We start from the raw sequence: 27,971 nt of genomic DNA on the forward strand, positions 1-27,971 counted from the left end.
AAGGAACCAGGGGGAAATAGGAACCCATGTTTGTAGTTGCAAAACAGCCAGTGAGGACCAGGAACCAGGTTGTTGTGTCTGCAAAGTAACCAATGGGATATAAAAACCAGGTGAGGTTGATGATATCACCAGCCGGAATCAGGGACCAAAAATCTTTTGTTTTCAGGCGGGAATATGTGAATGGGAGGCAGTAAAACCCCTCGCTATCACGGGCGCATCCGAGTGCAGTCGGCAGCATTCCCTATCATGTGTGGTGTCAAGCCACGAGTGCTCTGCTGTGTCAAAACCTTGACTACCTGCTTGCTTACTTTTATCTCTATCCATGCTCATACAGGTCGCTTTTTGTCTTTTATTTCTTTCAATCTGACCTATCGCTGTTGACTTTTGTCCATTACGACTTTTGTCCTTTGTTAGTTTTATCACAGACAACGTTTGCTCTTGCAAGATTCTCCAATATTTTACCACCATTAACTTGCATCCCTGCTGCCTTCTTCCGATTCCACTTTTATCTCTGTCAATTGTTATCCCATTGGACTGCTTGCGCTTTGCCTTTTATCGATCGCAGCTCTATCTTTGTCCATGTGTATCCCTTCTGACCCTTGTCCTTCGGCTTTTCCAATTTCACTTTTATTCTTGAGGACTTGATCGATTGAATGATTGCAAAATTTTTCAACGATTTTTAATTCACAATTTAATTTAATTTACTGTGATTTACTCACAGTAAACCCTTCAACTACTCTCCATATATATATATATATATATATATATATATATATTATAATATATATATATATATATATACAATACATGCATATGTCATAAAACATATACAAAATATATGCATATAGATAGATGATAGAGATAGATAGATGATAGATAGATAGAGATATAGATATATATATATATTATATATATATAATATATATATATATATAATATATATACTGCATATGTCTATATAAACATATAAAAATATATGTATATGGATAGATATATATAGATAGATATATATGCATATGTAATATATATATTAATATATATATATAGATATATATATATATATATATGTATATATAGTATATATATAGCATATGTAATATATATATACATACATAAATATATGTACATATATTATATGATAGTAAGATATATACATAGATAAAAATATGTTATATATATATATATATATATATATATATATATATATATATATATATGACTATCGACTGTCAGTACAGCACACCTGTCCGATCTGCATTTTCATCCTGTTCGGTCAGCACCCGCCAGCGTATCACTCAATGCTTGGTGGCTGACTTGAGCGGTGATTTCCACACTACGGCGTCCAGTTAAAAGGCTTGTATGTTGAATACTTTTTAGTTGCACGCGTGATGCTTAACCTTGTGGAGACGATACCATTTTCATAAAATGACAGCACATGAAAATGTTTATAACTGAACCCGCAAATCGCATCTATGTACATTCGATAGGGTTGGTATACCTGCCAGAACAACACACTTGTAGGATTTTTGTTTCGATCCTGCTCTGTCGACGCCCAACGGCGCATCCGGTCGCAGCCGGTCGCAGCAGGGATTTCCACAGATTCCAGTCCTACCTAAAAACCTTTTACTTGTATCCATCAGGCGTAACCTTTGCACAAATGATGTCATTGGGGGAGCATTATCAGCCGGAAAATAGATCTCTCATCGCCCGACATGAACTCTTTTGTTCAAACACCCCCTGGCGCCGCAAAGCCAACTTAGTTACGTGGTAGTTACCTAGTTACTTACTTACAAACTAACTTCGCCGACCAAGTTAAGTTAACTTAGCTAACTACGTTAGCTAAGTTAGTTACAAAGCTAACTAACTTAGCTGACTTAGTTAACAAGTTTAAACTTCAGCAGGTCTGCGCTTAGAGTGACGGCCATAAGACAGCGGCCTGTGAAAGCTAATCAATCAAATACGAAGACCCCAAAATCTGGGGTCTTCATGCTTCATCGAATGCACATGTCTAATGTGTGCATTTGATAGAACAGGTATAGAGCAATCAGTTGCCAATATAACACATTCATCGAAAATAGTCATCATTGAATAACTAGGAATAAGAGTATTAAAACTCTTTTGTCTAGGTACGGCATTCAATCTGAAATACCTTTAATCGCACGCGGAAGGAGTTGCCTTGCGCAGACGATTCATTCTGGATGCACTATCAGCCAGCAATGTGAATCTCTGATCGGCCGATATGATCCTCTGTTTAAATCACCCCCTTGACGCCGCATGGCTTACGGCGGCTGGCCTGCGTGAGAAATAATAACCGTAATGCAGTGTTGATTTGGCCGGGGAGCCATCAAAACGTCCAGGATCGCAGCGTCCATTGTTCATATCGTCCAAGATCGCAGTATCCAGCGGTCATTAAGTCCAGAAAACGTCCAATTCCGTGCCCATTGGGGGCGTTCATTAAGCCCAGGGACGCAACGTCCAGAGTCGCAAAGTCCAGAGTTATAAAATCCAGTGTTCAAAACGTCCAGCATACATGGCAACCACGCTAATTTGGATTCCTGCCGCTAAATAACACTACGGAACCATCTTTGAGTCTTACCGCTGTTTCCCCCTTTTATCAACAGATGGCACAGTCAACCTGGTATTCCACTGATGGTCACGTGTTGCGTACAGTCAAGCATGGTTACTATAAATTACCTAGACGCCTGGCGGCCGTGTCCTGCCTGGGCGTGGCCACGCCCCGGGGCTCACCGTCGGACTGGGCGCAGACGCGCCGGGCGGCGGCGCGGCCGGAGGCATGGCGTGCGGCGCGGGCTCAGCAGGGACCGCTGCGCCCGTGGGGTAAGCGGGCTCTCCTGCCCTGCCGCTGCTGCCTGGGCCCCAGATGTCGGGGTGCACTCGGTTGCTCAGGGACCCTTCATTTTGGTATCGGGTTCTTTCCACTTGCTTGCAGGATCCCATGCTGTTGCTGGGCCACACTCCTGACGCCCCGAGGCATTCCATGCTCAGGGGCCCTCTTTATTGACCTATGGCTCTTTCCCTTTCTGAGCTTATTTGCTGAGGACCCTTCACTTCACTTCACTTGTCAGGGCTCTCCCTGTTCACCTTCCCGGGCATTCTGGATCACACAGGGGCGTTAGTTCTTGTACACTTATTTTAGGTTATTCCCCTTTGTTCAGGAGATCCTGTACTCCGGCCGAACCCTATATGTTAGCCTGCCGTCGTGCTCCCGATCCTCCAGGGATCCGACCATGTTGGTGTGAGGTTCTTCTCGCTTGTTGTAAGGACTATTCGCTGTTCCCTGAATCCTCTTTGTTGGCCTGCCACGGCATTTGCGACTGCCCAGGTGCCGTTATTATTATTCTCGGTTTTTTCATATTATAGGTGGGCCTACGCCGTTTACGGGGATCTAAGTCTTAATCTTTATTGGGGCTTTACTTCTTACCGACTGACGAATGAATGTGCTCCTATGACGATTACGCCGATGAATTCGTTCTTGTCATGGTCGAATAGAATTGTACATGTCGCCGACGTCGTGCATCTCATTTCCGTTGTTTATTTAATTCGTCACGATTATTATACCCGTACGTTATGCTATGATACATTTTGAAGGATAGGATGTTCTGTATTCCCTTGCAACAGACAAAGCGAAAACTCTGCGTTAGTCCCCAGTCATCAGCTGATCTCATCAACTTCCCCGCTAACCGTATATAAGCTAGGAATTAAGCTTGTGTTTGATTTTGATGGTATTTAACCGCCAATTTAAGTGTGTGTTGTCATGTTTTCTTCGAAGTACTTCGCCTTAAAATGACAGGATCCACCATGATCCGACGAAAATGAACTAGCTCCCTGTATTTGCGTACGAAGCACGTCTAGTTTTCTGGAGATGTGCGCAGTAAGCCAGGCTCCCGTATACAAATTGCATATGTCGGAATATTAAAACTCAATGGCCAGAATACGAGGAGTTTTGGTGGATAGAGCCCTGAACTCTAGGGAGCTCACAAAGCAAGAGGTCTTCTCCAGTTTTCTAGCATTTCTCAATGTACATGTGTGGAGATTTAGTTACCGTGAAGTTTGTTGCTTCCGATCACTCCGATATGGTGTCGTGTTGGTTCTGACCGGTCCTTTTGCCCGAATTGCACAGAGCGTTTCATAATGATGTATACATGCATGCATATATATATATATATATATATATATATATATATATATATATGCTTTTACTACGACAGACACATGAAGCTCGCAAAACTTGCACGGTATATGACTGCTGACTGACTCTTCTATATATCTGGCTCTTCACTTCATTTCGGCACCTTAAACACTTCAAATTAGGGCATAAAACACGAGCATGTAAACAAGCAATAAACTTTTCACTGGCCAGCACTCACTGTCGTTTTGACTTGGCAACAAAAAACAATTATTTACCCGTGGAGAAGACATCATAAGCACCACGCACCGTGAAAAACACAACCAACACAGCAAATCAAAACACTGTCTGCCACTGACCCAATACCCGCGCCATTCATCAGTGTCTTGTTCCTTGTTTAATTGATTTATTTGGGATGCTTCTACAAAGAGATAATTGAGTAGTTTGATTCATTCCATTGCTAAGAAATTGTTTATGGTCATGAATGAGTAGTGCATCTAGAATGTTGAGTTGTATTGTTTTGTGTGCAGATGATAGAATTGCAGTGATTTGTGTGAAGCGCTCGGCGCGCGGGAAGAGTGTTGTGGTCGGGCTGTACGTGATTTCTTGGTGCCACCTTCGCAAGGTGCGCTGTGAGACGTCGGAACAAAAATGTTGCAGTTACGCCATTATAGCATACGGAACCTTGCAGCAACACCTGGCAGCGGTCAACAGACGGGTAGAAATGACCACGTATTGAAATCGGTACTCTCCAACGCTTTAGGAAGTCAATGGATGTGCGTGTAAAAGGTGTCCCCCTGCCGGATGTTCCACTAGTGCAATTTTTAGATTGGTAGTCGGGACGGATTGCGGGAAGGCGCAGTGGGAAGGCGCACTGACGCAATCTCTCTTGCTCGTAATACTGCAACACTGAACCCGTTCAGAGAATCGACCGGTCAGTCAACTAAATTGCATTGGTAAGACGTTCTGGTCAGCAGCTGAAGGACATTACGTCCCATCTGGGGTTCCCAGCGGCTTTTAGTCTAGTGATAGCCCCCAGGACCGCACGGAGACCCTCGTTAGGATGCATCACAACTGGTCCCCTCCTTGATGCGGCTGGCCCTCTGAGACATCCAGCAACGGATCGGCGCAGGGGCCCTCGCTAGTGCAAACAGACTCTTTACTGGCACGGGAAGTTTAATGATTGGTATCGAGACACTAATTCGCCTTATCGGTCCCTGGTTGAAATGGTGCAGAGGATCCCTCGTCCGGTTCTGGTGTCCCTGGCTGGCACAGGCCTCTCCACTGTCTCATTGCACATGAGAACCCTCTTTTAACATTTCTCATGAACCATTTTATTGTCAGGAGGGTCCAGACCAGCACAATAGACCCTCTGGCATACGGGGACCCATCATCGTCCTTTTTCGGCAAACCTGCTCTTGGCCGACCTGGGGCTCATTGCCGACACATGGTCCTCTGCTAGGGTCCGTGGTCACTGACCAGCAATTGCTTCACTGTCCTTCACTGGGTCCTTCACTGGGTCACTGGGTCCTTCATTGCTTCGGGTGCCCCGACGAATGTAGGATGCCCTCTGATTGGCATTTAGAGATCTTGGATTTGTCTCTGCTCGGGAAATAAGCCCTAGGCCTCAGGATAGCACGGAACAGACTTTCGATATGGCTGTTCTCAGTCAGTTCCTTCAAATAGAGACGCAGTCTCACAGGACTCCGATCAGCGCTAGAGCTACTCTTACATTTTAAGGTCCGGTCTTCGGGCTGTGATCTCTCCATACGACCTCTGGTCTGCCCTCCGGACCCTTTAATCGGGCTCTTGATCTTCGGCCGCAAGGGATCAAAAAAGGAACTTTGGAACCCATAGAACCCATGGAGCCTAAGAGGGAGGTGGGAGGGAGGGGCCTGCTTAATTCGGTTCCCAGTGAAAATAAAGTTTTAGAGGCTATTTTAAGTGCCCCTTGAGTCTTGCATCGCTTTAGAATAAATGTTTGGGCTGATTGTGGCGTTCCAATTTAAATTGGGGGGGGCCCATGAAAATAAACATTATGATGCCCCCCCCCCCCCCCAATCAAGGTTCTTACTGCCTATTCACCGTAGGAGCCGAACCAAGATTTCAACAATGTAAGGCAGGGCAATCGTAGTGCCCTTGTATTTCGATGCTCCTTGAAAGCGAAGTTTTGGACCACCTTCAATTGTTCTTTCAATCGCCCACTTGCATTTGGTGTTTGGTGTTGCAAAGAAATAAATGCAATGGTGGTCGGAAAGAAAGGTGTCGCTTGGCCGAATGGGCCTAAACAGGATTTCGTTAATGGAGAGGCACGGGCTTTGTGATGATTGGTCGTAAAACCCCAGTGACAACGGAGGCTGTTAGTGCCTGTTTCTCTGAACAGGGTGCCCCTTCCCTGAACGGTGCGATTCAGAATTTTTCTTAAGTGAAAGGCACACCGATTGTAATGCCGCTGGACTTTGGTGCCCTTTTAAAATTGTGGTTGTGGGCTTTGTAAATGGCCCGTTTTGATTTGGTACCGCTTGGCAATCAAGATGGTGTCACCCAGCAAGGACGGTTTCTGTGCCCCCTTGCCTTGCCTGATATTTTATTAGGGAGGAAACCTCAACGTAGTTATACCCCTGGAATTAATGGCTCTTTCGGAATAGTTAGGGCTCTTTCTGGTAATCTCTGGAATTGCGTGCTTCTTGAAAATAAACGTTATGTTGCCCCGAAATGAGGGACTTGGTGCTCCCTCACCTCATGGGCCGGCGCAGGGTTTCGCGGAGGCCACGGCACGAACGTCGTGGTGTCCCTGCAATTTGGTGTCTCATAAAGATATAGCTTATGTGGTTCCGAAATGAAGGTATTGTTGCCCTTTGCGATGAGATTTGGTGCCTCTTCAAGGGATCCAAACCACCTTGGGCCCAAAGGGGAGATGAATGGCCGCATGGCCCCCCACCCCTGCTTTGTGGTGCCTCATGAAGTGTGTGCCTCTGGAAAATAAAAGCTAGGATGCCCAGTAATGAAGTTTTTTTTTGGTGATCCCTCGTGGAACAGGCAGATCGAGAATTTTGCAAAGGTGAAAGGCATAGATATTGTGATGTTCATGGATTTTGAACGCTGTTTAAAACCAAAGCTTTGGGAAATTTGAATTGCCCACTTATATAGAGGGGCTCTTTAGAATAAAGGTTGTGGTGCCGCGACATGAAAGTTACGGTGCTCCAAACTGACCATTTCCGTGCCCTCTAACCCAAGGGGCCACTCCAGGGCTTTGTCAGGGTAGGAGCCACAACACTGCTGTATACCTGAAATTAGGCGCCTTCAGAGAGTGAACGTTTTGGGGCAGTTATGGTGTACTCGGATTTCAGTGCCTATTGAAAATGAATATTTGTGGTCATTTGTGGTGTCCCGTGAAACCTTGGGGCCTTTGGAAAACAAAATTTATGTGGATCCGAAGTGAAGACTTTGCTGCCTCTTTACCATGATATTTTGCTGCCCCCTCGCCCCAGGGGACAGGGGGCATAGCCCCGTCCAACCCCCCCCCCCTACCACTCTGGATCCGTCATTGGTCAAGGTCGGTTGACAAGACACACCTCATCGCCTCATCGCCTCAAAGCGTAGACCGTTCTTTCTTCCTAATTCGTAATTCGGCTCCACCCGTGAGCGCCATTTATGTCACTTTGGAGTGGATCTGAGTGTATACCGTGTTGTGTTTATGACCGCAAAACCCAATTCTATGTTCCGAAAAGTGTTGTTTGTACATGCTATGTAGCTGGTGCGTCCTTCGCACGAGACATGTGTACTGGGCCATGCTGCCTCTAAACTCTCCCACTCAGCAAGCTCCAAGCGCATGCTTCCTTCAAGTCAACAGGTACCACCAGCGGTTCAGGTACGCACGCGAACAGGCACGCACGCTGTGTTGCTACGTACGGCCCGCTGCTAGACGCCCATTGCATACTGCATCGCTCATCCTGTCTCAAGAGCATTTGCAATAAGCACCGTTTAAAGTGCTCTCTGCTGGCCTTGCCCCGAGCGCACGGTGTACCCACCCCCCATTACCAAGGACGTAGCAAAACAATGAAACAAACTGTGCTTATTAAAAACTTTTGTTATCACACCCATATATATATATATATATATATATATATATATATATATATATGCACCTGCATCGTGGTTGTATTCCCTTGGCCTCATGCGAAATATGGTTCACTGACTCCTGACTTACGCGGTTACGGCCATCAGTTGCCTTGGCCGATCAGCTGATCGCTCGCGCCATTTTCGTCCACGCCAGGCTGTCTGTTGTCAAGCGAGTGAAGTTTGGCGCGTGGATGAAAATGTTCTCATGGCATTCATAACTGGTCGAACGGGGGCGTTTATCGCTTTGCGTTTCTCAAGCACCGAAGTCGTCCAGCACCGAACCCCAGACAACTCACTTGTCGCATGGGAGTTGGTTTTCGGAGGCAGGCTCAGTGTGGGATGAAACAATAAGCAAGTAAATATGGAAGTAAGCAAGCATTCTTGCCTCACATGGTTGCAATTGTCGACAAAATAAGGATCATCTTCTCAGGAAACATCATTGCCGATATCCACTGTAGCAATAAAATAATATGTAAGACAGCGAGAGTAGGTACTTACACACATGCAGAAGTGATGTTACCAACCACATGTTTTTAAGCATTACATGATACGAATTCACACATTCGCACTCTAATTCTGGTAACACATGTATCCCGTTATATAACTCCGCTCACAAATAGGCAAGGTGTCACGGAGACTAGAAAAATGTGAGAAGAAACACAAATGTACGGTATGCCGTCATCTTAACCGAGGCATGCATCAGAGAATACCTGCCTCCGCCTGAAATGGCGGAAAAATCAAATTCAGGGGTAGAACCTGCCGCCACCCTACTGCCTACTGGCCACGTATCCGCTAAATACCGACAAGAACATAATGTACTGACTGTCGCCTAACGCCTACACTATTGCATCTCTCGTTTCAAGAGCATTTGTAGCATGCCCCACACACTGCGCTTGCCGAAAGCGCACTGTGTGCTCCTACTGTTCATTATTAAAGACTTAGCGAAACGATGAAAAGAGCTGAGCATATTGAAAACTAGCATTATCATATTCAACCTACATACCCGTATCTTTGTCATATTTCTTTCGGTTGTATGCGTTCACTGCACTTCGTCTTACGTGATAACAGCGATCGGTTGCTTTGGTCGATCATCTTATCGTCTGCGCCGTTTTCATTCGCGCCAACCTGCCCGTCGCCAAGCGCGTGCGAACAGTCTGGCGCGTCAATGAGATGTTCTCGTCTTTCGGACGGGGAAAGTTTCGCGAGCGTCGGAACCTTTCGGCGCCAGCCCGAGGACAGGGCACAACTTGTTGCGGGAGACTTGGTCTTTTGGGACGGGGTCAGCGTGAGGTCAAGCTAGGAGCAAGCAATTATGGAAGGAAGCAAGCGTTGTTTTTCCTGTTTTGCCCGCTACGGCTTCAGCTATCAGCAAAATGAGGAATATCGTTTCACGAAAAATCATTGCCGATATCCAACGCAGCAATAACATGACGTTTACCCTCGCCATGATAGATGGTGATCATGGCACGTGTTTTGATACCAAAACATGTTCCTAGATTTTCTGGTTTCGGAGCAGCGACGGTTTGTGGTGAGCACTCGACGGCGAGCTATGGCTGGCTCGGACGGCGGGCGGCAAGAGAATTGCACTACAATCTACTCAGAATGTATTCAGAATTGAACAAGACACGCCAGGTTAAGTTTCGTGTCACCGCAAGGCTTGTTCTCGTAAACATAAACCAAGGCTACAACGTGCGGTTTTCTGGGAAAGTCGACCTTTGACCTGCCAACAACATAAAAACTAGTACCAATCGTGAGATCGTGTTCAGATCGATATACTGGTGTTCTCGGTAAGCTCTATCTTCATGAGCTTGGAAACGCCGGGGGCGTTGCATTAACCCCCTCTCCCGCTATCAGTCCGAGTTGTGCAAAACGGCGAATCAGGGCAATGGTTAAGACGTACAGGCGAGCAAAGGTACTTAAGCATACGTACAACGCACATGCAGAAGGGATACTGCTATCAACCACATATTTCCCGCGCGTAACATTTCATGAGTCCACACGTTTGCACTCCGATCTGTGGGTGTCAAAGCTCTCCCGTCATGTCACTCCGGTCATAATTTGGCCAGATGTTCCGGAGGCTAGACAACCTTCACAAAAAACAGAAAATTGCACGATATGCTGTCATCTTCACCGAAAGAGGCATCTAACTAACTCGTCGCCGTCAATCACGAAACATATATGATGCATGTCAGCATCTGGTGTGACAATGCTTTTGAGACATGATCATTTTTGAATGTGTATTCGCATTGCCCTGACATGAGACTTTCGCTAAAGATCGGGGACACGCAATTAAGCTAATTTTCTATAACAAATCCGATTGACTTAACCTACAATGACCCTTTGTCTCCGTCGATTTTGGACATGGACTGGATCTGGCGCGAAATCTGACTTTACCGCATGGCCATTGATTAGCGAAATGCACTTATATATGTATGTATAGCTAGATACATATGAATAAACATATGCAAGGGCAATTGTTCTTTATACATGGTTTATTAAACGTCACATCGGTCTTAGCATTGATGAACTTTTCGGATGCTTTCTGGATAAATATGACGACAGCTTTCACTTCTTCTCGATGGTCGTTGCAGCTCATGATACAAAGATGAAAAAGATTGTCATACTGCGTGGTCTGGTATTACTTATAGCTCTCAACGTTACATTCCTCATTGGACGTTTTCTGGAATGACAATTTTGGACAAAGTCGATATTGTAGTACGTTTGTAAACAAGCCCCCGCATTACTGCATTCTGGGTAGGGATGCTGCGGCGTTGTCATGGAACTAAGTCATATGGCACCAGCGCTATGGCGGTGTGAAAACGCTATTCTTCACGGGCTCGTTAAAACATGAATATTTCCACAAGCCGAATTTTTGTTCGACCTAGCACATTCAATGCCACATTTTCGGCCGCGAAATGGCGTTGGCTTGCACCAGAGCCACAAAATTATTGGTGAAAGGCGCTTCCAGCCTTCCCCTGACAAACAGATGGGGCTACCCATTCACCAGTGATTTATCTCGAAGAACTTTAGCCGGAAGTGCTTAGGAACAGTCTATGTAAGAGAGTACAACATGCAACAACAGCAACAACATTGGATGGAAATGAGGTACGGCGGGCTGGACACACATCCTGTAGCTTTACGGAGAGCCTTGTCAGGGTAGATGCAGGGCTGGCCTACCCTTATGAGAGTAGTGAGTGGTGAACCCCGGGGGCTCAAACACAGCGCGTGCCATTTCAGTTCAAGATAGTGGAATGTTCCTGTAAAATGGGCCGATGAATGAATTTAATGAATGCCCATGAATTTAGGGTTAAAATTACATGTCATATGAATTCATTAGCATATAGATATTCCTTTTACAAAAGCGCATTATATATAGATATCACGCGCGTTGGCCTGAACGAACATGGCGCGGGTGCTGGAACTAGAAAACGCGGTTTAGTAGGATTTTTTAATGGGATCCTAGTACTGAGTTGTCTTCAGAAGCTTTGAAATGTAAAATTATAATATCTGCAGTTCAATGGCGAAATCTCCGTTTTAAATCACCTGACTAGAATCTACCAACCTTTTCGTAGTATCAACCAAAAACCATACTGCGGGCTACCAAATTTTAGTCCCATGGTGACGTCACGTCTGCGTAGCCTTCTCTAGTAGCCTCGGCTTGTAAGCTTGAAATTATCTCGTGCTTAGATAAGACACTGGTATTAGCCTTATTCATCGGAGAAAAACCAGGAGAATGGAGGCATAGTTAGGTTGATATTTCGGCAACATGTCATTATCGAAATAATAACAGAAGTGCATCCAAAAGTCCCTGCCGATGATCCTACTCGATCTTTCAGGCAATTTTGTGAACCAGCAAGCCACAGTTTTTACAGGACACCAACATTCAGGGGATAAAACAAAGAGCGAATGCCAGCCATTACCACGATACAGTGCCTATCTAAGAATTAGAATGCGCGAACATACGTGCACATGCAAACGAATTCAAGCGAATGGGCATCACGCATCACGCTTCATTCCAATACGAAAACAAGTTGAAGTAAACAGGTATCACATATCGCCCATCAATTTTACACGCAAGCGATTTTAATTGAACAGGCATCGCACATCACGTGGCAGGCATCCCTTACGCATGCAAACGATTTTAAGGTAACACACATCACACATAAATGCACATATCACGTTCGCATAATCGGCTATGATGAGCCCTGTATGTTAAGATCTGGTCGCCGATTTTTTAATAAAAATGGATTCACTTATTTTCCTGTCTGGGTGGTCCTATGCTCAGTAGATGGATGTGCTCTGTAGTCATCTACAGAGGACAGGATCACCCAAACAGGAAAATAAGTGAATCAATTCTATAAAGAGTCGGTGAACAAATCTTAACCTACAGTGCTCATTATGGCCGATGATGCGAGCGTGATGCGTACATTCATGTTGGATGTGTGCTAGCTTAAAATCGTTTACATGTGTAAATGATGCCTGACGCGTGACGTGCGATGCCTGTTCAATTAAAATCACTTTCATGTATAATTGATGGGCGATGTGTGATGCCTGTTTACTTCAACTTGCTTGCATGTTTGAATGAAGCGTGACGCGTGATGCCCATTTGCTTAAATTTGTTTGCATGTACACGTATGTTCGCGCATTCTAATTCTTAGATAAGCATTGTATCGTGGTAATGGCTGACAATCGCTCTTTGTTTAATCTGCTGAACGTTGGTGTCTTGTAAAAACTGTGGCTTGCTGTTAAAAACAAAATTGAAAAATCGAATAGGATCATCGGCGGGGAATTTTGCATTCACTTCTGCTCCTGTTCAGATAAAGTATCAACCCAGTTATATCTCTATTCTTCTGTTTTTTTTTCTCCGAGGAACAAGGCTAGTACTACTGTTGTCTTATTTATGTGAACAATTTTCTTCGCCAATGCACTGAACAACTTACATAATTGATCCCATGATTGTTCTTACATGGATCTCATGTCTACATATATCATTTTTTTGTAATATCGGTTATGCGCAAGTAATGCCGGTTATTCGGACCCGGGCCGCAGGGCCGGAATTCCTAATACGATCTCCACCGAGCTTTTCGGGCCCTTCGAAGCCACGAATTGGGTCTTTGATCGTCTGTCCCCAGAGCTCTTGGGCGGGAGGGAGCGGGGCATGGGCCCCTGTAATCTCCTGTGTGCTCTGCTGGAGGTACCTGAGCGGTGAATACGACCGCTGAGCCACCAGGGAATCCTAGGTATCCTAGTAGGGTACCAGGGTATCCTAGCAGTTTTCCAGTTCCCTTAGTGTCCATAGTTTGAAGGGCAACAGAGGTCTAAGTATTTGTAAGGGCCCTTAAATACCAGCGTACCCCTGGCGACCAAGAAGTCCAGACTGAGCGGCCAGAGAGGGCCCACGAGTTTACCAGAGGGGCTTCCTGGACTGCTAGATGTTGCTAAGGTATTGTCAGAGTTTGTTTGGCAATACATTTTGCTCTTCTCATTCAGTTTGGTCATTTTCTGGACTTCACGGTCCCGAAAAAAGCTCCTCCCAAGGGGTTCCTGGACCCTTCGCCCTCCCCCCCCCCCCCACACCCGCTTCAACAACCAGACCCCAATAGAGTTTTCGGCACAGACTTGAGACCCCATGCATTTCCCAATTGGGGCTGAAGGACCTTTCCGTCGCCTTTCAGATTTCCAATCGGTTTCTTTTCATGCACATGATACATTGGTCCTCTCTCTGACACCGAAGGCCCTTCGCCCGGGCTGGTTGACCCTGGATCAACGCGGGGCCAATCACCGGCCCAAAAAGGTCCCAAGCGTAGCGGGTTTAATAAATAGCACAGGCATCCCAGTTCGACGCATTTGGGCCCTAGAGGAAACGGGCAGAGGGAGCCTGTCCGGTGCTGGTTCCTGACTGACACGAGGCTCTTCCACTAAGGCGACTATCAAGAAGAAGGATGAGGGGGAGGGGAGGGGCTCCGGTTCAGCACGAGCGAGATCCCGTGATGTTTGACATGTCCGAATGTCCGGTCCGCCGGGATGTGTACCGAGGCGAACCGAGGGAAACCGAGTCAGAAGCCTCGGGCTCTGACGCGAAGATGGCGGCGTGCCCGACTGAGCTGGCAGTGTTTCGACCGCGGACGGGCTGCCCCACGTGTCCAACCAATTACACATCATCATTCCCACATATATATATATATATATATATATATATATATATATATATATATATATATATATATATATATACAGTGATTGAGCGGAAGCATTGTTTGCAAATCTGGCGGGCGGCGATTTGCTTGTCGGGACAGGGCTACAATACCGATTGGGGCTTCACGTCTCACCGGCTGCTATGGCTATTTCGAGGCGGAACGCCTCTATTCGTATTTACCAGACATCAGGTATGTGGGATGCCGTAGTGGTGTGGCCAGGACCCCATCCCAGGATACAAAAGTCCAGAGATGAGCACCCTAACCAGTAACCACCATGCCACCATCGCCCCTCTGCGGCGCAAACCGCACCCGCCGACTGGTGTTGCTGGACCCCAAGCTCTATACTTGAGAGGTTCTGAAGCGCAAAATGAAAAAGTGCGCCAAGATTGATGATGTAGATGGCGAATACAAGCTCACGATTTTCTCAATTCATTCAGCTTATATATCGCAAACCAGTTTAGTGACATACACTCGACACCGCTGTTCATATGGTGAATCAACAGCGCCTTTAAGCGCGGCACGTGCGTAGTGTTTTGTGTAACGTTTGAAAGGCAGTTGAATACATCCGCAGTCAATGTTTGCTTTTTACTTCCTTTTTACTTTCAGCCAAGAGTGCGTTTCCCTATTCAGTCGCATGGGTTTCATGACCCGTCGTAACTTGGGTTGCAGCCTGCAGATTTGTGAAAAAGTGAGCCAAATTCGGAGAGAAACCAATCTGTTGGCGCATTATCACGGTACTCTGCATTGTATTTTCATCGCTCTGCCAACCGACTTATTTTGGTAAACCGCGCCCGTTTGAAACGTACCTGACTGAGGAGACGAATTGTTTGTAGGCTAGGCCGTTGAACGTGTCTCACCAGGGAGAAGTGCCCGGATTCACCTGATGAGACAACCCCCGCCTTCTCTCTTTGAGAGTAAAGGCATGTAGAATTCCGAATGAGTCCCGTTTGCAGGAGTGTGTGAAAAAAATGTAATTGGGAAGAGGGAGGGGAATCAGTCAAATAAAATCACTAACAATATAGGTTGCGTGCCAGGAGCTGGAGATTTATATGCGCGCCTAGCTGGAACAGACATCAAATCAGTCCGCCTTACACATCAGTCATCAATTCCTTCGAAAAATGAGAAACGCCACCAACACGTACAGGAAATAACGGAACCAAATACCGCGGATAATTTTATCCATAGCCCACAATACCAAACAGCAGGCAACCCGGCAAGTGCTTTCCACGATTACTGTGCAGCGACTGCCGAGTAACCAGCTATTTCCGATGCCACGAGCCAGGGATCAGAGTTTTGAATTATTTAATGCGCCTGCTGCCAGGGGCGTGCTGACGCGGTTAAGTTGATGCGCTCAAACAAAACATTGTCCATATCCATGCACAGTGGATTATCTGGGCCGCACTGAGCCGCATGACGCTACTCGTCGGCTGAAGCGGGTGAAATCGGCTCCGGTAGCCCTCTGTCGGACAATATCCGAACGATTAGGTGAAGAGTTGCGAGGAGTGTCATTTGGCATTAGGTATGGCGTTCAACTCGAATTTTTTGTTTGTGTAAGCGGGGGTGGCAACCTTGCGCGCACCATGCCATTATGGGAGTGCAATCGGCGGGCAATGCAAGTCTATTACCAGCCACATCATCTTTCTTGTTCAAACCACACCTAAACGGGGCATAGCTGACTGACCGGCCTGCCGGTGGAGAAATTGCCATAGCACGGCAGCCGGGTTAAAATACTTGGGTGCGCAGTGGATGACTCAGTTACAGGGTCATCAGCTGCCAGCACAACAGACCCGTCAGATTGGACCTTCGATTCTATGCGGTCGACTTCGCGACAGCGAATCATTTTTGGAGTGATTTGCATGCCGGGGCACAGATTTGCACATACTGAGAGAGTGATCTGCACAGATGCGGCGCTGAATTTGAAATAGTTTTACTCGTGCGTGGAAGGTGTGACCTTATCCACACGGCGTCCTTGTGGAAGCCCTAGCGGCAGGCAATGCAACTCTCTCACTGCCCGACATGACTTTTTTAGTCCAAACAACGCCTTAACGGTGAGTGGCTGCTTGCTGTCGTCACGCGGGAAGGTGATAACTATGATTCGGGCACTCGGAAAATGGTTATTATTGAAAGCGACTGTGCGCATTCCATAGCGCTGGTATATGACTATAGATTTCCTGTATGCCAGGTTTGTCGAATTTGGTTTCCATTTTATTCAAGCCAACGACCCGGCCGCGCATCACCCAATGCCGGAACGGTCATTCCAACGTCATTTAATATGGGTAGTTCCAAGGTTCCAAGAATTGGCACAGATACTTCAGTTTGGCTTAACGGGCCCATAGCTGGAATGGGATGGGAAATAGAGTGCCCCGCGGGAGGATGTTTCTTGACGTCTAAAAAATGTCCTTCTGTGAATAAAACATCGATTGAATTCGTCTTGAGTCCAACACAGGTCAGGAGATCATAGCTCTCGATGTGCTCGACTTACTGTGTGCATTAGCTACGCCATGGAGCTCGTGAAACTTTTGACAACTTCGTGTGGTTGGGAGAAACTGAGAGTCGCATTTTGTATTTTGCAGGAATGGAGGCTCCTTGGAAGGTCTTCAATGACGCTGTGCATGGCCACTTTGAGCTGCACCCTGTTTGTGTCCATGTCATAGATACTCCCCAGTTCCAGCGATTACGCTACATCAAACAACTTGGTGGATCATACTATGTGTTTCCATCAGCTGCACACAACCGTTTTGAGCATTCTCTTGGGTGAGTTGAGTATAGGAACATAATAACATAGCCTTGGAATGTTTTTTGTGTTGATCAGTTGCTGCTTTGTCACATGCTATTTGGGTGTTACAGGTTTGTTATCATCTCCATTAAATCCTCCAATTGCCCCCAGTGGAAAAGTCAGTTTAAGGCAGTCTCTCAGTGGTTTTGAAGTTCTTCCATTAATTTTCTCAAAGGCTCATGGGAAACTTTTGCTTGTGTTCTCATGAGCATTCCTAGTGTTGTATGGTCATGATGAGTGGTGTGGGCATGGAGCCACATACAATTACATCTGTGCAATTAAAACAGCTGCTCATTCTTCCAGGAGACATGTTACCTTAATGGGTGGTGCCACAAATTTCTGATACAGGGTATAGGATCACAAAACCATCACAACATTGAACAAAAGGGAAATCATGCATGTAGTGTAATAAGGGATGGTTAGTAAATGACCATTATTGTGCAAATTCTCCATACACCTTGAGTTACAACATTGTAAGGCATGAGATGTGGGAACTGGGCATAGGGGCAGGGTCTGAGACCCATAACTTCCTGAAAATGTAAAATTGGCCCTGTGAGCATTGACTTGGATGAAGTAATCCAGGTGGATATTATATTCTTGCCTTTCCAACATTGGTAGGTGTCTGTTGCTCTATGCCAGCAGAAAAATATTGTTGCAGTGTCAAAGTTTTTTCTATCATCATCAAACTGGCATTTGTAGAAATGCTAGTCAACTGATGTAAAACTGCTAAAGGTAGGACTGTACTGTCAGCTTTATTCCTCATAGAATAACCAGGAGAAAGGAGGGATGGGTGATAATGCATCTAGCTTTCCTTTTTTCTGGTTATTCTATGAGGAATAAGGCTTACTGTACTGCCTTGTAAGTACAATGCTCCTCACATATCTACTTAAGTTAGGTTATTAAATTGAGAATATTTAATATAATAATTAGGTTATTAAATAGGAATAGAGACCCTTTAATGAAAAAACAGGTTGAAAATAAGTAGCTGTTAAGCAAGGAGGGACTGCCTCTCTTATCCAACAAAAGAGGGGATTGTCCCCATCCCCACTGTGGTGTGGTTACCTTATATCTAATTTGCTTTTGCTGCATATCAGCTACAGCTATGGATGACAGAGCAGAGAACATTTGGAGCCAAGGTTTTGCAGTCTTTAAGTGAATGATTCGCAATGGATGAGACCTGTGCCAAGTGGCAAGAATGATGATTGAATATTCAAACCACTTTTTCGCCACTGCTGACCATGAGTCACGGGTGAGTCCCGGTTCATGGTCAGCCGCCAGTGGTACGAGGGCTGCACCTATAGGACAAACAAAATGTTCCTACTTTCGTATTTTGCACTGTCAGAACACCTCAGCTCTAAAGAGATAGTGCAATTGAAATGTCAATAGAGGCTTGTGTAAAATTGGACGCGATGGTCCGTGATTATCGTCTCAGGTTACATTTTTGTTCTTGCATGCATCCCTAACAGTTGATCGCCTCTGGCTGTATCGGTCCCTGGTTAGTCCATTAAGACCATTCGCCGAAGGCGACAAGGCAGAACTTTCCTCTCCCTGGATTCGGCTGTCGGGCTCTGGATGCGATAGTGGGCGCTTGACCCCTCCAGGACTCGGTCTTGGATCCGCCACTGGCCGCTGTTGCCGTGAAGGACTCGGCGACCGGTTTCGGGCGCCGCTGTCGAGAGCCTCGCGCTGACGCTGGGCCGCCGCACAGGGTGGCGTACCTGGCTTCGGAGCTTGTCAACACTTTGCGGCGAAACCAGCCCGAGCTGAACATCACCGACGAGGATGCGCTGTGCGTCACGCTGGCCGGCCTTTGTCACGACCTGGGACACGGTCCCTTCTCCCACATGTGGGAGACGTTCATGGACGAGGTTCGGCCCGAACGCAAGTGGAAGGTACGCCCGCCGCCTGCCGCCGCCCTGGACCGGCGAACGAAAGCGGTCCGGCTAGCGCCACCATGCGGCCTGAACGGCGTCAGCAGCGGCGGCCGCGTGCAGCCAGCAGTGAGCGAGCGGTGCGCGGAAGAGATGCGACCGCTCCTGTGTTCTGTCTCGTTGACGTGCGTGGTGTAGCGACGTCTCGCTCGTCGCAAGGGCCGTGACGTGCCGTTTTGATGCATACACAGCTTGATTGTGGGAGTGTGTACTAGGAATATTTTATGTGATAAACAAGCTCTTGACGCGCGAAAGCAGACGCAGGTGATAAGTGGCCCAAGTCATTTGATAGACAACATCATTACATGAGAGGGGTGGTTTTGTTACGTCATTGGGCGGAGATTACTGTTGCTATTCTCGATATGCTGCATTGCTGCGTTTGCATTAGCACCATTGTTGTCCACCAATATCTTATAACGCGTTTGGCGTCGTCAGCAGAGCAGAGGCTCCGACGCTACGTTCCGAGCGTGAAAATTTGTTTGCATGGGTCCCGGTACGCTGCACTGAAAGTCTCCCTCGTCGCTGACCGCTCCCGTCCACCTGTTTCTGCAGCACGAGCAGGCGTCCGTGCAGATGTTCCAGCACATGGTGGAGGAGAACGACCTGATGCCCAAGTTTAAGGCGGCCGGCCTGACCGAGCAGGACCTGATCTTCATCAAGGAGCAGATCGCGGGCCCCAGCGTCTGCACCGGTCGCTACACGGGTCGCCCTGACCAGAAGACCTTCCTGTACGAGGTCAGCAGACGGCTGCGAGGGGCCGAGGTACGCGCGCGGCGCGTGCAGTCCTTCGGCGAGGGCTGCGGTTTGTGAGGCATGACAGGTCGTGGTGTTGTTAACAGTGGCGATCGCGGGTGGTGATGTCCAGTAGCGCTTATTACATTGTGAGGATGTCTGTCAAGAAGATAATGGCGACTTACCCAGTTACACTCAAGGGAAACAAATTTGCTCAGTAATGTATTGTTCGCTGCTGGTTTGTTTATGGGATGTGATGTTTTGCAGATTATCTCGAACAAGCGGAACGGCATCGATGTTGACAAATGGGACTACTTCTGCCGCGATTCACTTCTGCTTGGAATCAACATCAGCTTTGACTATAGACGGTGCCTTCTTTACAGCAGGTGAGCGTGCTCACAGAAGGTCTTTGTTGATCATTGCAAGAAAGTGGACGGCATTGTCTGAACGTCATCGGAAATGTCCGTGGGTCACTGGCGGCCATTTTTAAATTCAAACGCGCTGAAATAATTTGGTCGTCGTCAAGTTCACAGAAAATATGGATTGGCGAGCATCCCGGCTACTGGCTCTATTTTAACAGCCTGGCCAGTGCGCAGATGTGATTCTGCATTCACATTTCATTTTGTTTCCTTTTCCATCTATTTCATCGAAGGCGCATGCAGGTGGAGGTTGTTCTGCGCCTAGTCGCATAAGAAAAGAACAGCACGTAGAGAGATTCACATAAACGCTCAGGCAAAAGTAGTTCCAGCCAATCAGTCAGCAGCTGAAAGTAGTTAACGGGAGTACTCCACATTTGAAGACGTTGAGGCAAGCATCGAATATGGTGAAATGATTTCACTTATAACGACTAGTATACTTGTAGGAAAATGCTCCACATTTGGGGATATTTGTGCAAGCGTCAAATATGACGAAAGAAGGCTCACTTATAAAGATTGGCATACTTCTAAGTGGAATAACCGTTCCAAATAACACACTTTCTATATTTAGTAAACATGCTCGTCAATACTTCATTGTTTGGTTGCGTCATGGAGTGTTTGGATGGCTTGGAGGTGCTGCCAAATGGGCCGTGCGAAATTGTTACCCTGGTACTCACTTGCAGCACTTCAACTCGCTGCATATTCGTTCGGCGTGTGTGTGTATAGCATATCCAGTGACGGTCCAAGACGTATTTGCTGAAGCAAGTGTCGACATTTGCTCGTGTTTTGACCCTCCCGTGGTGTTTTTGAACGTTTTTCGTGAGTTTAAGTTGTTTAGTTCCATTCACATGATCGGTTACGATTCTTACGTTATTCGATTACAAGCCTTATTTTGTAATTTCGAGTACCCACGTCCAGCGTGTTGCATGATGTGGCGCAAAAGGTGATAAGTGTTTAAAAGGTGATAGTGCTCTTGCTCTTCCTGTCCAACAGTGTTCGGGAGCCAGTTGAAGTTCATTATACCTGGAAACCGTGCTCACGAACGCTAGACATGAACGACTCGACGAGCATATTCTTTTTAGCCTTGAACACCGCGTAGGCAACGGGGTGGCAGTATCTGAATGACGTTTTTGTGGGATCATGCATGCCTGAGTGACTGAGATAGCCCGCACGAAGCAGTCTGCACATATTCGCGGGCGTGCGCCTCAGAAAGGGGAACGTTTGAGGTCTTAAGAAGGGATGGGCTGCGAACTACGCCAAGTGATCTTCAAGATGGCTATTTCTGTTTTGAACCGCACACAGGTGTGAAACACTCGTCACGAATGCCCTGCGCGAGGGGTGCGGACGCCCACCACGGGCAAGCTGGCCCCGCGCTACAGCGGCGCAGCACGGAAACATCCGCTGGGTGGTGGTCAGTCGGACTTGCGGCAGGTGTAGCGAGCCGACGCCGCCCGGAACAGCCCGAGTTTGAATTTGGGAAGACCAGGTGTGCGTTACGAATAGACCACGTGGTGCACTGGGAGGTTCCGGGGCTTTGTAGCCCCTGTACACATTCGTGCAGTCCCGGTGGTGCACGTGCTCCGGGGCGTGATTTTGCGTTGAGCGTCTTCTGTCCACACATCTGGGACCTAACGGCCTGTGGAATTCTGCGATTGCGGTCTTCGTAGGTTTATCTCGCTACGCACAATTACATGGTCCGCGAACGCAATGCTGGTCCCTGGAGTAAGATCCGCCCTTGTCCGGCAGGGTAATAAAAGTGGAAAATGAGGGCTTCCAGATTTGCACTCGCGACAAGGAAGTCGGCAACATGTACGATCTGTTCTACACGCGCTGGGTGCTGCACCGCCGCGCGTATCAGCATCGCGTCGTCCGCATCGTGGAGCGTATGTGAGTGTCGGACGTTGTCCCGTCGGCTGCATCGCTTGGGTCACGCCCGCTTCTGTTCTGCTCTGGTGATGAGCGCCATCACATCAGTGATGCGGTCTGTTTGATGTGCTCCGCTTGGTCGATCGCCGTCATCATCTGGCCATGTCCTGCCTGCCGCACCGCGCGATGTTAGTAGTAGCCTGGCCGTGTCGCGGCCGCTAGAGCCTGAGCGTGGCGGCGTGTCACCGCTCCTGACCGCAAGCGCGAGCTCGGTGTCCGGCGATTCTGCACAGCGAGCCCACCGACTGTGCTGACCCCGGCCGCTGACCCGTGTCGCTGACCCTGGCCACTGACCCCTGCCGCTGACCCCTGCCGCTGACCCATGTCGCTGGCCCCGGCCGCTGATGCCTGCCCCTGACCCCGGCCACTGACCCTGGGCCCGGCTGCTGACCCCGGCCACTGACCCTGGCAGCGGACCCCTGCCGATGACTCCTGTCGCTGACCTCGGCTGTTTAGCCCTGTCGCTGATCCCGGCCGCTGACCCCGGCTGCTGACCCCGGCCACTGACCCTGGGCCCGGCTGCTGATCCCTGCCGCTGACCCTGACCACGGACCCCTGCCGATGACTCCTGTCGCTGACCCCGGCTGTTTAGCCCTGCCGCTGATCCCGGCCGCTGACGGGCGGCAGGTTCCTCGACGTGCTGACGCTTGCTGACCAGCACCTGCTGCTGCCGGACTCCGCGGAGCCGGGCGCGCCCGGCGTGCGCATGTCGCGCGCCTGCGACCGCGCCGCCGTCTACACGCACCTGACTGACCACGTGGTGCAGCTGGTGGCGCAGAGCACCGCGCCGGAGCTGGCGGCGGCGCGCCACCTGCTGCACGACATTCAGACCCGGCGGCTCTACAAGTTCGTCTGCTCGAGCCAGCCCACGTCCACCGACGGCCGGGAGGTGGGCCAGCGCCAGCCTGTATGCGGCCTTATGTTGAGCCCCGGCCATAGTTGTCATCCACCGTTTCGCGTGCTCTATTCCGCCGTTTGATTTCCCTCGTATTTCACAAATTTTAAGTCTTATGTGTCGTGCGAATGTGGTCGGTGAGCGCTGCCGATGAGCCGGAGATCGGCTTGGCGGTGACTGCTTAGTGTAACCGCCTCCGAATCAGGTCACGTGACGTCCGAATCAGCTCTCCAGATGTCCGAATTAGGTCTCCTGACGTCCGAACCAGGTCACCTGACTTCCGAACCTGACCACCTGACGTCCGAATCAGGTCTCCTGACATCCGAGCCTGATCACCTGACGTCCAAATCAGGTCTCCTGACGTCCGAATCAGATCTCCTGACGTCCGAATTAGGTCTCCTGACTTCCGAATAAGGTCTCCTGACGTCCGAACCTGGTCACCTGACATCCGAATCAGGTCGCCTGACGTTCAAATCAGGTCTCCTGACGTCCGAATCAGGCCTCGTAACGTCCCTCTGGCGTTACGGGTCGAATTCACGCTCACTCCGGACTGACGACCTGAGTGGAGACCGGACTGAGGCCTCCTTCCATTTGTATCCGGACTGACTCGTCTCTGGGCGGACGTGTTCGCCACTCTGCTCCAGATCGACACGGAAGCGATCCGGAGCGGTATGGCCAAGATGTTGCAGCCCGGGGACGGCGTGCGACCCGAAGACCTGCTGGTCAGCGTCATCAGCATCTCCTACGGCATGGGCAACCGCAACCCCATCGACTGTGTGCGCTTCTACTCCAAGAAAAATCCAAACACGGCGGAGGTGATCCGCCGCACTGAGGTGTCACCAATGCTGCCGGACAAGTGAGTCACTGGGCGACGGCCGCGTGCGTGAGGTGGGGGTGGGGGCGGGATGGGGACGGGACGGTGCCAAACATCACATGGTTGTGTGAGGTGGTCGTGGGGCATGGATGACTCCATGCGGATGTGACGGGTTTCCGGTGTGGTGTTTAACGTGTGTGTTTGGTGCTGACCGCGTCTGGTTTGGTGCCGGCCGTGTTTGGTGTGACACTGTCCGTATTTGGTTTGGCTCCGGCCGTTTTTGGTCTAGTACCTGCCGTACGTAGTCTGGTACTCCCGATGTTGGGTGCGGTGCTGGCCCTGTCTTGAGTGCTGACCGTGCGTGGTCTTGTGCTGGCCGCGTCTCGTTGAGTGCTGATCGTGCGTGGTCTGGTGCTGGCCGCGTCTCGTCGAGTGTTGACCGTGCGTGGTCTGGTGCTGGCCGCGTCTCGTCGAGTGTTGACCGTGCGTGGTCTGGTGCTGGCCGCGTCTCGTCGAGTGTTGACCGTGCGTGGTCTGGTGCTGGCCGCGTCTCGTCGAGTGCTGACCGTGCGTGGTCTGGTGCCGCCCAGGTTCCGGGAGACGTACGTCATGGTGGCGTGCCGACAGCTCGAACCGGCGAAGATCAACGCGGTGCGCGCATGTTTCGAGCAGTGGTGCGGTGCGCACCAGTACAGCCTGCCGTCGGTAAGAGCGCCACCTCCGGGCGGGAGGTGCCCCCCATTCGTCTGTCGCGTTCGGTCGATGCGCTGGACGGCCAGACGCAGTGACGGCGGGATGGTTTGTGTTCTTGCTAGCGTAATCCGTCGCTTCAGATTGGGTAAAGACGTGGAAGGAGTACACAAAATGGGAAGGACGCTTGAGCTATGGTTTTACTTGACCTCAGGCCAAAGATCCATCAAGCAGTCAAGGGGACTTACGGCGTAAAAGCTGAGACCGCACACGCTTTGATATGCCACGAACCATAGGCGCCATCAACTTTTTGAAAGAGATTAACAGGTGTTTTACAAACTTCGTGTAGAGATTGGTGTATGTGGTAAGATATCTTGCTGCGTAGACGGTGATATTCCCTCCCAGCAAGCAGTTTGAGTATGCGCTGTAGCTCGGCCATGGCCCTATGAGCCAGCTCGTCTCGGGTGCGGTATAGCTCGGTCGTCGCCCTCTGAGCCAGCTCGTCTCGGGTGCGGTGTAGCTCGGTCGTGGCCCTTTGAGCCAGCTCGTCTCGGGTGCGGTGTAGCTCGGTCGTCGCCCTCTGAGCCAGCTCATCTCGGGTGCGGTATAGCTCGGTCGTCGCCCTCTGAGCCAGCTCATCTCGGGTGCGGTATAGCTCGGTCGTCGCCCTCTGAGCCAGCTCGTCTCGGGTGCGGTATAGCTCGGTCGTCGCCCTCTGAGCCAGCTCGTCTCGGGTGCGGTGTAGCTCGGTCGTCGCCCTCTGAGCCAGCTCGTCTCGGGTGCGGTGTAGCTCGGTCGCCCTCTGAGCCAGCTCGTCTCGGGTGCGGTATAGCTCGGCCATGGCCCTCTGAGCCAGCTCATCTCGGGTGCGATGTAGCTCGGTCGTCGCCCTCTGAGCCAGCTCATCTCGGGTGCGGTATAGCTCGGTCGTCGCCCTCTGAGCCAGCTCATCTCGGGTGCGGTGTAGCTCGGTCGTCGCCCTCTGAGCCAGCTCATCTCGGGTGCGGTATAGCTCGGTCGTCGCCCTCTGAGCCAGCTCGTCTCGGGTGCGGTATAGCTCGGTCGTCGCCCTCTGAGCCAGCTCGTCTCGGGTGCGGTGTAGCTCGGTCGTGGCCCTCTGAGCCAGCTCGTCTCGGGTGCGGTGTAGCTCGGGCGTGGCCCTCTTTTCAAGTGCGGTGTACATTGCTCAGGAGCTCGCCTAGGCGGGCGTCGGCTGTCAGTCTGACATATAGGCGGTCGGTGTGACTACCATGCTTAGGGCCCTGTCTGCGATGCTCGAAATTTGTAGGTTTTGTGTGCGTCTCATGCAGGTTTTTGTCTTTCCCAAATAGGATTCCCAAGAAACGTGAGTATAATTTGGCACGGCCACCGCCAGACGGCATGCGGCAGTGTTTGTCAGTCACGATTGGATGTGCTATGTCGTCACTTGTCTTTTGCGCCGTATTATTTATGGGCATGCGCATGGGTGCAAGCGCCGCTGTGGCCGGTGGCGCAGCGTCAGCTCCACGTAGCCGTGCTTGCAATTGATGTCCTGCAAGTCGGACTAGGTTTTTCTTGTGTTATATTTTGGAGGTTTTTTACTATGCATAAAGCAATATGCATTTTGCTTATTATAATGCTAATATATATGTATATATATATATATATATGCATTTCTACTATAATGTTTATTATAATGCTAATATATGTATATATATATATATATATATATATATATATATATACATACAGTATGTGTTCGTGCTTGTGTGTAATTTACTTCTCAGCATAGTATGTTGCTGGATAGAACATCAAAATTAGAAAATGACGGATCGTGAAAAATTGCGGTGCCGGACGTCCACTATTTCCGTATTTTTCCCGTGTCGGCTGCCTGCAAATGATCTTCTGTGTGGTATGTGGGCGGGATGCCGTGTTGATGGTACGTTGGGTGCCGCGTTAGGTGTGGGCGGGGTACCATGTCGGGCGTGGGTGGGGTGCCATGTCGAGTATTGGTGGGTACCATGTCGGGTGTGGGTGGGGCGCCATGTCGGGTGTGGGCGGGGCGCCACGTCGGGTGTGGGTGGGGTGCCGCGTCGGGTGTGGGTGGGGTGCCGCATCGGGTGTGGGTGGGGTCCCGCGTCGGTTGCAGGTGTGAGTACTCGCGTGTTACGACCGACATGCATGGTGTAACAGACGGGCACGACACACGAGCGGGCTGGCTGCGGGCAGGCCCAGCCGAGCGGCGCCCGTGTCTGCTGTGGGCGGTCGGGCTGGCGTGCCCGTCGTCAGCGATGCATTGCCTCTGCCGCCAGCGGGAGCTGTGGTTCGGTCGGATGACCCCGGTCAAGGGCGGCGAGGACGAGACTCTGGGCGAGATGGAGGAGGTAGGCCGGAGGCGCAGCAGCACTCTCGACCTGTGATCGCCGCCAGCCGGCCACCGCCCTCGCGCACCACGCGGCTCGACATGGTCTGATGCTGCGCTTCACTTCTCTTTGCTTCGCTGGTCAGTATTGGTTTCAGGATAAAGACAGTTTGTGCAGCGCGATGAGGGTGACTTTGTTGGCGAGGCACTCCCGTGCGTGGCGCTTCAGGAGTATGTACCTGCTTTTGTTCAAGTTTGTTGGCGCTTTGGCTTGCCATTTCCTAGGTTGTGGTTGAGACATGAAGCGTCTCTTGAGAGGCGTTGGGCCGGTATTTTCTTGGTGTCTAGTCGGTGCTGCTGTGCCTGGACATGGGACAGGGGAGGGTCATATCTCGGCGGTGGGTTATGTGATGTGACCAGCTACGTCAGAAGGTGTGTCACTGAAGCATCAGGACGCCGCAACATTTGACATTGAGAAACAAGCTGTTTGAAATTATTGGTCGGGTGCTGCCAGCCGCTGGGATAATGCGAGCAGTTTTCTTGTGAATCCAAATTTTGTTTATCAAGCCACGACTTCATCACGGTGCCAGAAGCGGCGTGGGGTATTGGCGGCATTGGCCCAACCTTGGAATAAAGCTGGCGCTAGCCATTTGATATTCCTATGGCAAAAATGGGTTCAACCTGTGTCTGCCCCCCCCCCCCCCCCCGCTTGAAATGCCCATTCCTCTGCCACTGTCTGCTATACTTTATTGGGAGCCCTGCAAGTGTTATTGAGATTGTTGTCAGTAGTCTGCTTGCGGTCCTGCTTATGTACTGTGATATTGCTTACTGTGTGTAACGCTTGGGAAAGGGCGGTCCTGGAATCGCCCGGAACAACCTGAAGCATATCAGTGATTTTGTACTGAATAAACCACGATTACCAGTTATATCATCTCTTATTTTTGTTGTTTATCTCCTGAGTACTGACGTCGGAAGCGCCGGAAC

General features: G+C 49.4%; 1 protein-coding gene across 5 annotated transcripts; it reads left to right on the plus strand.

Annotated features, from left to right (window-relative positions):
• fal (SAM and HD domain containing deoxynucleoside triphosphate triphosphohydrolase falten) lies at positions 1-27,925 on the plus strand. 5 transcript variants are annotated; one of them, XM_037224168.1, is made up of 11 exons: positions 16,752-16,912; positions 17,040-17,220; positions 18,951-19,134; positions 19,726-19,908; positions 20,173-20,291; positions 22,068-22,208; positions 22,875-23,136; positions 23,787-23,998; positions 24,547-24,661; positions 25,978-25,991; positions 26,938-27,925. In XM_037224168.1, the coding sequence occupies exons 2-11, from the start codon at positions 17,042-17,044 to the stop codon at positions 26,960-26,962; spliced, it is 1,434 nt and encodes a 477-aa protein (XP_037080063.1). In that variant the 5' UTR covers positions 16,752-16,912; positions 17,040-17,041; the 3' UTR covers positions 26,963-27,925. The 5 variants fall into 5 exon arrangements, with proteins under 5 accessions (XP_037080062.1, XP_037080063.1, XP_037080064.1 ...); XM_037224167.1 differs by lacking the exons at positions 16,752-16,912; positions 25,978-25,991 and adding an exon at positions 1-110; XM_037224165.1 differs by lacking the exon at positions 25,978-25,991 and having other exon boundaries at positions 16,754-16,912.
• Positions 27,926-27,971: the final 46 nt, after the last annotated feature.

The sequence above is a fragment of the Pollicipes pollicipes genome, unplaced genomic scaffold (assembly GCF_011947565.3).
Source record: "Pollicipes pollicipes isolate AB1234 unplaced genomic scaffold, Ppol_2.1 Scaffold_4881;HRSCAF=5763_pilon_pilon_pilon, whole genome shotgun sequence".
In the NCBI taxonomy this organism is placed as follows: domain Eukaryota; kingdom Metazoa; phylum Arthropoda; class Thecostraca; order Pollicipedomorpha; family Pollicipedidae; genus Pollicipes; species Pollicipes pollicipes.